The sequence below is a fragment of the Ochlerotatus camptorhynchus genome, unplaced genomic scaffold (assembly GCF_037179485.1).
Source record: "Ochlerotatus camptorhynchus isolate MF236.1 unplaced genomic scaffold, CSIRO-AGI_Acam_v1.1 ptg000111l, whole genome shotgun sequence".
Lineage (NCBI taxonomy): Eukaryota > Metazoa > Arthropoda > Insecta > Diptera > Culicidae > Ochlerotatus > Ochlerotatus camptorhynchus.
This window is the reverse complement of record NW_027040601.1, coordinates 2768455-2781729: the sequence shown is the minus strand read 5'-3', so window position 1 is coordinate 2781729 and position 13275 is coordinate 2768455. Positions and strand designations below refer to the sequence as shown.

The following is a 13275-nucleotide window of genomic DNA, read 5'->3' as shown; positions in this document are numbered from 1 at the left end:
TTCATGGAATCTGCACTACAAATGCTCAGTAGATGGCGGTGACCTGAATAGCTGCAATATATTTACAAACAACCAGAAAAAGCTTATTTCGGCTGATGGCTTCAATTTGGAAGACCACTTGAAAAGGAAGAGTCAACCTCGAGGAATTGACGCTGAAAGGAAAAGCGAACTACTGAAAACTATTTTACCATTGTTGGAGGAAGAAAAGAAGGCATTCTGGATGGAACTACCCCAAACCGAAGGAGAAAAATGATTGGCAGATTTTGAACTTTTTTTTTTGTTACGTATAATTTTGTTTTGACATTATTGTTCTTGTTATTTATCCTATTAATTAAAAATATCAAACATACAAAAAATAAAATAAAATAATCATAATAGAAAATTGACATAATTATCGAGGGGGGCGACACATCTAAATCTCGATTCTAGATGCTCAAAAAATCTCACACTAGCGAATAAATCTTCGAAAAATCTTCTTTCATTACTCGCATCTATTTGCATCGCGCATCATCTTTTTGCAGGAAATCTTCAAAATCGTGATAAATCTCCTTTCTATCTACTCAGCGTACGCGCAGCTAGCCACAGCAAAACACAATATTTTCTGCATCGTAGATAGAGTCGTCCCCCTCGATAATTATTCAACTAGTATTTCAATAATGGGACTCATATGCGGTTACTTTCAAGATGGGACAAATCGACCTGATATTTTTTGACATTTTCTAGAACAAAAAACTAAATTTTATAATTACCTTTTAAAATACGATGAAAAATAAGGCCAAGATGCTACATCTAACGCAAAGTCATATAAGACTGATATGCGGTTACAGGCAGTGCAGCTTCTCGAAGTAATGATAATAGTACTGTTGGAGAAAACAAATGATTAAAGTACTGATGCGGCCCCGACTACTAAAACGTACTAATGAATGGAATCATTAGGGTGGCCACACTATATAAGAAATTAAATTCCCGGGTTTTTCCGGTTGCCTAACATATTTTTTACGGTTTCATACAAAAAAGCTAAATTTGGTAAAAAAAAGGAATACAAGTAATCGACGTCACTGAAAAAATTCGCAGCACTTTATTTCAAATTCAGGAAACAAGTGATACTGCCCCCCACTATTAACATAATTAACATAATTTAGACAATTTTATGAAATCCGAAATAAGAAGTGCTGTTAAATGTCTCAGAATTTTGAAATTTGTCTAAGGAACCGTCCACAAGGGACGTAGGGTTGCTTTCAGAAGTTGTGACCGGCAATGTATTAGGTATAGAAATTTTAACGTCTGGTTGTAAAATCCGAGAAAAATACATAACAAACCGCTGTCAAACTCATTTTGACAGATCGAATTACATACATTTTGAGGTTAGCCCAAGAAAAATAATAAACAACTTTGCACGGGTCCAAAATTGTCAAAAATATGCTACGTCATTTACAGGGCTGTTAGAAGATTTCAAAAATTGGGTCCGCGAAATTTGCGATTCCTCAAAAGAAATTCGCGATTTTAAATATTAATCCGGGCTAAATAAAAACTGTTTTCATTGCTTAAACATACCATTTGCATTACTACTACATGGCATCAAACGATTAAACTGTGGCCCACTAAGTAATGGAACAAACTCTTTTATTTATTACAGCGCTCCTAGTGGACGTGGATGGTGACGAGACAGTCACCATGTAAGAGGAGCGTAGAAAAAAGTAGAAGAGTCTTGGCGTAGGACCGCTAGTGGACGGAACAAATATGTTAAGCCTTTAGTTCTTTTAACATTCCGAACACGATGCCTCCGGTAAAATATGTAACGGGAAACTTACAATGTTTGAAAAACCATAGCTCAGCCATTTATTGTTAAATCTCAAATCTATCTCGCCATTTCAAATAACAGACTTTAGAGATATTTTCGGTGTCAATAGATTTAAAATGTATTGATAAATTGATGAGCAATGATGTTTCAAATATTGCCAATTTGACGTTACACATTTTACCGAAGGCATCGTGTTCGGGGTGTTAATTGATCGATATTCTATTATGTTAACTCTTCCCGTTTTTTAATTGGTAGCCCAGAAAAGAGCCGGTTGTTTTTCGAATGGTGGCCCTGAGAAGGGTTCGTTATTTGTTTTCTGGTGTCCTTTTGATCGTTTGGGACGGCTACCGTGTAGCTGATGAAAAAATAGTGATTATTGATACCTGTAATTTTAAAAGTTTGTATGTGTCATTAAATACCGAATGATGATACTACTACTTACCTATATCAGTAAGTATTGGCCGATGGTAAGAGAAACAGGTGATGAATAGTTTACATCTGAGATCTGGAATATGTAGTGCAAAGGCCGTGAGTGGTCGAAATAAACGTGTTTGCTCCGAGGTTTGCTCTTAGTTCTTTTAATTATTCGAAAATCTACTACATAAACTCCTTCTCTATTTGACTTGGTGGCCCTGAAAAGGGCCGTTTGTTTGTTGGTTGTTGGCCCTGAAAAGGACCTTTGGTTGTTTTTTTTTCTGGTGTCCATCGAAAGGGTTGTTGGAGTTGGAAAGAATAGGTACTAATCGCAACCAATTCCACGCCAAATCGGTCAGTCACCAAGCTCGACTATCTTCGATCTGCATGATACTTGGCACATATTTTCAGTATGATAGACCAAGTATTTTCCGCTAGAGAGGAGACCCTTTTGACTCAAGGGTAATTTTTGAAAAGGGCCTATGTGTTTTTGCACACATACTTTAAAAAAAATGTAGTTCGAAAATAGTTGGTTGTAGAAAAAAATTTACTAAGAAGGAGTTGTAGGAAACTAATAAGGCTTTATAAAAAAAATATACACGGATTTTTTTTCGTGTTTTTACAAAAGAAATTAAAAATAAACCTCAAAATTCAAATAACAAAAAAAACGTATTTTTGATTTTTTTTATATTTTTTTTAATAAAAACTCGAATAGAAAGCAGAAGTTTTGAAAACAACTCCAGGATGGACAAAATTTTAATAAAAAAGTTTTTCTAAGAGCAACTTTTAAGGCATTTTTGAAACATTCATTATTTACGGCAAAATGTTCAGTTTGATGTCAGTATATGATGATAAAAATCATTTCAAACGATAGTGCTCATATCGATAACCTTCCTAAATGTAACCGTTTTCGAGATATTTCAAATTTACTTTCATCATAATCATTTTTTTGTAGAAAATATGCCCTTTTCTTAAGTTATACGTGATTGTCCATCAAATATGATAAGTTTTGCAAGATATGCATGTACTTACCTTCAACTTACCAATAGACTATTGAAAAATTGGTTTTAAACTTATAATATAAATAAGATAAATAAATGAAGTACCCATGCGTTTTTATTTGCATCTTACATTTATTACTTTCGATCGTCTTTAATAATAATAATTTGTACATAAGCCTTTTCGTTGGATATATTTTTATTTGATGAACTAAAAGTCGCTTTTGAATATGAATCTTCTTACCTTCCTTCTTCACTGAAACGTAATCATTTAGTCCTGGCGTGGCTCTGCTTATCTGGTCGCTTTCGAAGAACTGCAATACCTCGTTTTTAATTTCGGGATCCAAACCGTGTCCTAACCTTTCGTTGGGGGTGGCCAATACTCCTTTCCCGTTTGCCAAGCATCAAGCTTGCAATACAATGTATTTATTTGTTTCAAACTCGTCCATTACCGTTTGCGTTGACCAAGATTTCGGCAAAATCGTCAGAATCCTTATTTGATCGTCTCTCGATGAACCTGGATCAGCAAATCTCTCCTTCAGTTGTCCGATCATCTCATTGTGTTGCGCAGCTTTCAATTTTAGTTGCTCCAGGTCATCTTCTTCCGCTTGAAAACCGAAGATGCGTTTCTTAATGCCATTGGTAATGTCCATATGCTTTCGCCGGGGATAGTTAACATTCTGGAATTTTTTTGTCGATATTGGCGATACGTTGATACCAGCTATGCCCTTGTTGAATAGCTCAATATTATGCGTCCTGGAAAATTGTTGCTCTCCATTATCCTGAGATGATGCTGTTGTTATTGACGTAGTTGATGGTATTTCTTCGAGGCCATGTCGAGATGTAGATGGCTGCGGATTTTCAGCACATGGTTCGATTCTATTTAAATTCAAGCGACACGTATCACAGATTGTTAGAGCTGTATCCAAATTAAATTTCCACTCTAGGAACTTATGTTTTTCAATCAAATTTTCGGATAATTTACGATGCTTTGACGAACACCGTTTATTAGGAAACGGCTTGCAACACTCGACCTTCTTGAATTCCATATTCAAATTATACTTGTTCACTCATAAAGATTTTTTTAGTGATGTCTGTTTTCAAAAGGATGGTCATGCTTATATACAAACGTAGGTACCATTTGGATATTCAGGTATAAATATTGTTTTGGTAATGAAGCTACTCTAACAGAGAAGCTATTTTTTTCATGAAAAATACCATGGAAGACATTATAATGTACCTAAAATAATAAGATGGATAGGTACATCAATATTAACAACTTAAATAGGATTAAAATAAGTGCAACTTATCTTGTGTTGGTTTCTATATTTAAAATAATAGTGTTTTCATTTTTTGAGCTTGAGCTTGATTGACCGCCCACGGTTGCTACTCTGTTACTGCCAGATCAGCTGAAATTACACAGAGAACCAATAGACGATGCTTGGGACTAGCAATCCTCCTCAATGTGTAAAAACTGGTGATCTTAAATTAGGCAATACCAGCGCCGGCCGCGCCCGAACACAGGTCAAGAAAGGAATGGGAAGGATTGTGTTGACATGACACTCGCTTTGATGGAAACCGAGAACACCTCTGCACTTCCACGAGGAATCACTGGGATGTTGGATAAGAGGGTTGGGTTTGCAGCAGGGTTCGTTTTGGTAAACGATAAGCTGAATTGATGTCCTAACGATCATATAACGCGAAGGAGCTTGGGACTAAACCCACGGTCTTCTGCTCAGTAAGCAAAAACGTTTGCCACTAGGCAGACGAGCACCTTTTTAATCACCGAGTTGCTGTTATTACCATGTAGTCATATTAACAAATAAAACGATTGACGAATCTTGAATGTGGATGGGCCTGAGATTAGACTCATGATGTTCTGCTCAGTAAGCAAAAACGGTTGCTCTAAGGCCACCGAGCCCCTCATATCACATAATACCGTTGCTCAAATTTGTGGATCCATTCAAACCCGGAACCAACGACAACAACGAGTTTCGCAAAATACACGATACACAAGCGATTTTACCATGAATCTCTTTGATATGTAAGGACCTGGGACAGCGTTTTTCTGCTCAGTAAGCAGGCCACTGTAACCGACGATCTTTCAAATCCGAAAACTAAAAACTACGAAAAAGTACTTAGGCCTTCATTAAGTTCCACTTTCACGCGACGTTCAATGACAGGGTCCTATCCAGGATTACATCTGAAAAATCCAAATCTGACCAACGCCCACCTAAACCTGTTCTAATCCACCTGAAATGACTAACGAATGGAAGACTTTGACTACCCAGCCATGCAATAGTCTCATTCCGTGCCTTATGGCAACTTGATGATTCTATTGCGCTCATTTTTTGGCACCACCCAGGGGAGACTTGGTCCTGTACCCAATGCTTAACTTATCTCCATTCCACTCAGCTACTCGCAATTTCTTGTGATATAGTGGGCGGAATATTATTATATGAGACAATTCAATGCAGACGTCTTTCAAAATTTGGCAGATCGACAGGTAATCGGTGAGTTACCACGATAGTTGCTATTCAACAACTCGACAACGTCCCATCGTCAACGCCTGCTATGAGAATTTCCCATTGCAGACGCCAACGAAATGACGTCATCGAGCTATCGATCAACTACCCTGGTTATCGCCTGGTACCTTTTAGCACGATGCTAGGAGGCGAACCGGAAGAATCGATGAGCTACCTCTCCCCCTATTTAAAATAATAGTGTTTTCATTCCCCCTGTTAATTCTAAACGGGTTGTCTGATCGTTCAATCGTCAAAAGACAAATTGAAGGTAAATATATGTGTATCTTGCTAAACTTATCAATGCTGATGGAGAATCACGATTAACTTATGAAAATGGCATATTTTCTACAAAAAAAAAATGATTTTGATGAAAGTAAATTTGAAATATCTCGAAAACGGTTATATTTAGGAAGTTTATCGATATGGGCACTATCGTTTGAAATGATTTTTATAATCATATACTAACATCAAACTGAACATTTTGTCGTAAATAATGAAATTTTCAAAAATGCCTCAAAAGTTGCTCTTAGAAAAACTGTTTTATTGAAAGTTTGTCCATCCTAGAGTTGTTATCAAAACTTCTGCTTTCTATTCAAGTTTTTATAAAAAAAAAATATAAAAAAAAAATCAAAAATACGTTTTTTTTTTGTGATTTGAATTTTGAGGTTTATTTTTAATTTTTTTTTTGTAAAAAAACGAAAAAACAAATTCCGTGTATATTTGTTTTATAAAGCCTTATTAGTTTCCTACAACTCCTTCTTAGTAAATTTTTTTCTACAACCAACTGTTTTCGAACTACATTTTTTTTAAAAGTATGTGCAAAAACACATAGGCCCTTTTCAAAAATTACCCTTGTGTCAAAAGGGTCTCCTCTCCTGCGGAAAATACTTGCTATATCATACTGAAAATATGGGCAAAGTATCATCCAACTCGAAGATGGTCGAGCACGATTTCAGGTTTTTTCAGCTCATTCTGGATGGAATCCCTTTTCTGTGTTTTCTATATGCCCGAATGGCAGTTTGATATTTCAAATAAAAGTTTTATGTAGAAATAATATAGCAGTTGGACTAATAATTCAAACAACATATCCTCACTAACAAATGAACGGACAAGTGGATATTAAATATTTACACTACAACAATTTTCGTTTTAAAACTACATATAGAGAGATTTTCATGGAGATGCATATTAGAAGCATTTTCAACAAGTTTGTAAAAACATTAGGTTGAGTTAATAGGTATGATGCCCAAACGAACGGTGGCCCATCTCGCCCCGTATGGTCTTTTTGCCCCCATCCCTCCTAACGATGACCCACTCTAATATCTATAGATGTAGAAACGCTTGGCTAACGTATATGAGTGGGCCACCCTGTACGCGTATATAGTACCCAAACATCGATCAAAGGTGATTTCGGATAAATCCAGCGTTCAACAATCCGTCGAAATAAACATATTTTATTCGCTAATTACTTACGATAGATTTTCGAATTTACACAACTTAAAACTAAAAAAGAAAGAATCACTAAGTGAAGAATTTTATCGGATACTGTTTCTCCCAATCACTGCCATCAATTTTTCTCATACGTCTGCCTTCTTCAAGGTATAACATTAAACAATGTAAATGAATGAAAATTTTCTAACAATCCAACCATAAATCATCACTCATGTTGTTGCTGTTGTTGCACTAAACGGTGGAAAATTTTGCTTTGAGCGTACAAAAGGTAACCGAACTAAATCTCGTCAATTCACATCTATACGATTCTGGTGATTTTGGCTTGAGTGAGGATAGATTTATTTAGTAAGACGGCAGGTAGGACGATTTATTATAACGATGAAAATTGTAACAATTTTAGCCAAAGTCGAAAGAAATTGTTTGAAATCTTCTCTTCAAAGCCGGACTGCAATTCAAACAAACTTCCCGCGCGGTGAAGAATCGAGAAAGTGTTCCAACATACCTGTTAGTTAGCCTTATCCTCTGTCGTCGTCGCTTTTATTTTGTATCTCTTATTTGCATTCACTATTCAATAGGAGCTAGGTAGGTTTATGTAGGTGTAGTAGGAGGTTTCTGCACTTTTTTTCTAGTAATCTAGAGCCCATTCATTATCTCCTAGGAAGGCATCGACCACCTCCTTCATGGAATAATTGGAAATGAGCTGATCTTGGGTTAGTTTGACCCGAGTCACCGGGTCAAAATGGCCTACCCGTTGCAGGTGCTCTTCGATGTCCTTCCGCTCGTAGGTCATACCGGATGGAGTGATGACGGGGTCCACTAGCAGCTCGAAGCTTATCTTACCGCACAAGTAATCAGGTACTTCTCGTTTCTGGAAATGTACGATTTTAAGGAGTTAGTATTGTGCCGGTCGAAGTCAAGAAGTGATTGCAAATTCTTACCCTCCTTCTATCATCTACTTTTGCGAAAATGTTGTTTAATTCGGTGGTGTGATTTTCCTGTAAGGTAGCAAACTTATAGAACAAACGTTTCAGGATTTCAATATGACCGAACATACACATTCAAGTTCAATTTCCATGGTTTTATCTCTCACAGAATCCTCGTTTAGTGTGTCATCTAGCTTTAGCTTGGCGAGCCTGTTTTCCATATCCTCACTGATGAGCCTGTAAATGGTGTTCAATCGGAATCCGTGATGATGCACAATTCCCCACAAATGCTACCAAGACTCACCTATTCAGGTAGGACTGCAGTTCGATTTCCTGGCAGATGCGTTTTTCCTCCTGAATGTTCCAGCGTTTTTTCCGTGCCAACCGGAGCTGTGAGGCAATATCGTCTCCGAAGTTCAGCTTCTGTTCCCTGGCCAGATCGTGTGCTCGCATCAGATGTTTGATGGCTTCGTCGTACGATTCCAGCTCCATCAGGCTGAGACCGAGGAAGAAATGGCCCTTGACCAGGTTCGGATCCATGTCTAGGGCACGCCGGCAGTCAGTGCAGGACGATTCCCATCGTTTCATCTTGATATGGCAGAGGGCTCGGTTGGTGAAGTAGGTGGCATTTGTTGGATTTTTGATCTGCAAAAAAGAAGGAACCAGAAAATGGGCTAAGTTCAATGGAATTCGTTTCGGCAGCAGTATTTAAGTGTTTCATCGTAAAAACTCGTAGCGTAGTGCTCTCGACATGCTCTTTTAATTACAATACCAGAGGCATGTGCAAGGACTTACGGCAGCTCGAAATAGACAAAGAACGTCGCTAAACAAACAGCAAATGGAACAAATGACAATTGCCGCCGGGATTTCTGTTCTAATGGACGTCACCTTTGACACTTTTTGACCCCCATCGTTGTTGCCCGTTACTGCCATTTGCCGTAATCATGCAGCAGCAAACACCGGCTATTTTTGCGTTCATTCCTATGTACATAATAACGGATGTTGTTGTTCTAGGACTAGGAACCAATTATTTTACGCTGCATCATGCACATGCGAGCCAACAACTTCACCCACGCTCGGGTTTTGTCCACCGTGTTCGGTTTTCTAATTCCGTTTTTTTCAGTAGGTATTTTGTTTTTCTCTTTTTCGCTGAATGGAAACGTGACGGACAGGGTGATGATAGTAACATTGTTTGTAGTCGCCGGGGGGAAAATGTGGTGTGATGTTTCTTGGCATGTGAATGGATGCCACGAAAATCGACCGTTCTCTAGCGAAACTGAAATGTTGTGCGTTATCCAGCTAGAATGTTGCAGAAGCTACCGGTTGCTCTACCAGAGTGGGAAAGGGAGGCAGGTGAATGGGACATACCCACAACAGGAACGCGTCTGGTCGGTGGAGCTAAAAATACAACACCAATTTACAATAGCAATTGCAGACACGTTCTGTTCATTTCCGTACCATCAGTATGGAACGTTGGACAAGTGAATCGCGTTATTTTGGTTTGCAGAATTATTTTTATTGCTATGAAGTTATGGTTTCGGCCTGTGTTCAATTGATCAATATAGATGGTCAAGTTTCGAACCCACCACAGTATGCGTTTGGCGCTACTGTATATGCACGATCAAAAGACAAAAAGAACTTAAGAATTCCATTCGGCATGACTTATGAACCAGGGAAAATTGTTTTATCCCCATAGGATTGCAATGATCGGGGGTTTAGAAAGTTTTTGAGTGAATATGCCGGATAGATTAACCTATTGGTCCAAGCAACCATTTTGGTTTATGAGGGTTCTGTAGACCATCATTTGGACTTGGACTGCCCGATTAAACACCGGGCTTTCGAAATCAGTTCACATAACCTTCTCAAAGTTTTGTGTGGATCATTGTCAGTCAGTGTCAGCATAGAGGGTAGCTGAATAAAACGGTCCCCTTGGTTTGAACTGTCAAAAATTTGTAAACAAACCCGAGTCCGTATCTGATTCTCTACATAAGTGTAAATACGTTCCCCTGGTTAGTAATCAGCGTGATAAAAGTTTTGTCATTGCGGAAGGTTGTTACTTACGCTAATCCGGTGTTATTTTTGAGTTTTTTTTTTTTTTTTGAAAGTGAAATTTTCTAACGAACAATTTTGTGGATTCTCGCTGAAGTCGTGAAAAACTTTTTCTCGTGAATTGATAAAACAATAAGTGCTTCCAAGAACAGAAACTAACAGAAAAAGAAACGTGATCAAGTTCCTACAAGATGGCTGCAGTCGGCGGGGGTACTGAGCCCCCCGACAAGCAAGATCCAAGGAAAGATGGCGAAAACAAAATGGACGACAACCAACACCAAAACGAGCATGAGTCATACCTGTACACTGCAGATGATGAAGCACCATACAGAATCTACATCGAGATCCAGGAAAAATCAAAAACGATTAACAAATTCTCAGTTGGACAATTATTGAGGAAACTGCCACGTTATCGCAACTACATCGAGGAAATGAAGTATTTGGGAAGAAAGAAGATTATTGTATTTGTCAGTTCGTGGATGCAAGCCAATTTACTGGTTGGAGAACAAATGCTACGCGATCGAGGATACCACGCATATGTTCCACGCCATCTGGTGTGCATAAAAGGAGTTGTGAGCGGAGTAGATCCAGAAATCGACATAGAAGACATCAAACAGGAGATCGAAAGCAACACGCCGGTGGTGGATATCTACAGAATGAATCGATGGGTAAGAGAAAAAAGCAGAAAGGAAGCGTCAAATCGAGTCAGTATTACGTTCAGAGCGAGAAACCTGCCGGAGAAAATCAAGTTATTTGGAATCACAGCAAAGGTGCAGCCTTTCATACGACGGACGGAAATGTGCAATAACTGTCATCGCTACGGACATAAGCAAGACAACTGCAAATCCAGGAAAAGGTGTGAAAAATGTTCACAGGTACACGACGAAGAATCAAACCAATGTAAGAATGAGGTCAAATGCCTGCATTGCCGCAGCTCCAATCACCGCAGTACAGATCCGGAATGTCCGGCACGTGAACGTGAAGCAGGAATCAAGAGATTGATGGCAAAACAAAACCTAACGTACGTGGAAGCAAGGGAACTAGTACCAACGATCCTATCAAGTAACAAATACGAACTGTTAGCGAACGCTGACGAATACCCTACCATCCCGGAAAGTTTCGCAAAAATGACAGCTGGAAATTATGTGCACAAGCAAAACACCAACAGAAACAAAACAACACGCAGCAATGGAGTACAGAATCAGGAGTATCAAGGTCACAGCCATACGATTGTAAAGAGGAAGAAAACAGAGCACAGTACGACCAACAGCAGAAATATGGAGGCGAGCTCTTTGTCTAGCTCCGTGGTTTATCCAACAACAAGTAAACCATCAGACAAAATTTGCGGAACCGGATTGAACAATCCTTACGCTACCACGAGTGCAGAAAAATGTCAATCGATGTACAAAAAAGCGAAAGAAGATGCACAGGAGGCTGCGTATCGGAACGTGCAAGGAGAACTCATGACTTTCTACACGGCACTGCTTCAGATCCCTGATGTTACCGAGGAGACGAAAGAAAGAATCAAAGAATGTTCAAAAAAATATTTACATTTTGACCAAGTCATAAATTGAAATTTCGTTGACAGCTGGATGTCTAATTAATGTCATATAGATTGATTTTTTGTTATTATTTTTTATTTTTTTACAGAAATGGCTCAGTTCAAGTTTTTACAGTGCAACATACAAAGCTTGAGTAAAAATAAAGATGAATTACAACGAGTCTTGGGGGTTGGTGACTATTCAGCAGCCTTCATTTCAGAAACATGGACCAATCCAGATTTAGAAGATACAAGTAAGTACAACATTTACCGATACCACAGATTTTTAAAATCTAGACCAGATAATTACGGAGGATGTGCAATATTTCTTAAAGACACCTTAGGATATAATATAGTTGATTTACCCACTACTTCGAACTCTATGCAAACAATAGCAATTAAAATCTACGCGTTGGATATGGTTCTTGTTTCAGTTTATATAGCTCCGTCTATAACTAAAACAGAGTTAGAATCAGATCTAAGCAATCTATTCCACTTTTTAAAGCAGTTTAATAAAACCATTATTGCAGGGGATTTCAATGCCCATCATATTGCATGGGGTAATGACACCAGTGATGCAAAAGGAAAGATTGTAATGGATATCATAAATGATTATAATACAATTTTACTCAATGACGGTTCAAAAACTTTTGTCCCGATTCAAATAGGTAGAAGCCCTACATCAATAGACCTCACTCTTTGCACACCAAACCTAGTCACTGACTTCACATGGAGAGCCCTTGACTATAGTATAGGAAGCCATCATCTGTTAATCGAAATAGAATTCAATAATGGTACTCCTGAAAAAACTAAAATAGTCTACAACTATAAGAAAATAAGACAAGATTTAAATCAAATTGAAATGGCAAACTGTCAAGGTATTGAAGATTTTCAAAAACAAGTTTCAGATATCCATAGAAAAAATGTATTGAAAAATAAATACATTCCCAAACACTGGTGGTCAGAAGAACTTAGCAAAGCATGGGAAGATAAGAAAGTCGCAAGAAGTTCTTTCAATAAAAAATCATCGGTCGAAAACCTTATAATTTTCAAGAAAAAAGAAGCAATTTTCAACAAATTAAAAAAAGAAGCGAAAAATAACAGTTTTAAAAGTTTTGTGGCAGAAATTAATCCTTCGATGAATTCTAGCGAACTATGGTTGAAAATTGGCAGGTTAACTGGTAAAAGAAAACGAAACCAAACTAACAATATATTATACGAAGATGAAAAAATGGCGGACAATTTCTTAGATAAACATTTTGGCGTAAATGAACCACACTTTAATATTGATTCAAACTTCAGTATAAACTATGATTTGTTTGATTTAGAAAAGTTTAATGATATATTATATAAAAAAAAGAAAAATAGTTCTCCAGGTGAAGACTTGATATCTTACTCAATGTTAAAAGATCTAAAACCTAATATTAAAATTGGTCTAGTTACACAGTTGAATAAAATTTGGAAAGACTGTTATCTTCCAATGACATTGAAAACAATTAAAATAGTCGCAATATCAAAACCAGGTAAAGACCAAGCCACAATGGAAGGTAAAAGACCGATTTCATTAGTCCCT

General features: G+C 37.6%; 2 protein-coding genes across 2 annotated transcripts in view; both read right to left on the bottom strand.

Moving 5' to 3' along the window:
- The window catches only part of Top2 (topoisomerase 2), a 90041-nt gene that overhangs the window by 39672 nt on the left and 37094 nt on the right, over window positions 1–13275 (bottom strand). The window lies entirely within an intron of this gene.
- Window positions 7177–13275, bottom strand: part of STUB1 (STIP1 homology and U-box containing protein 1) — a 29691-nt gene continuing 23592 nt past the window's right edge. Inside the window, exons 2-5 of the mRNA XM_065219777.1 lie at window positions 8418–8758; window positions 8245–8350; window positions 8129–8185; window positions 7177–8058 (exon numbers count right to left, since the gene is read on the bottom strand). Of these exons, the coding sequence (XP_065075849.1) occupies window positions 7816–8058; window positions 8129–8185; window positions 8245–8350; window positions 8418–8758 (747 nt within the window). The 3' untranslated portion in view covers window positions 7177–7815. The remainder of the gene's footprint in view (window positions 8059–8128; window positions 8186–8244; window positions 8351–8417; window positions 8759–13275) is intronic.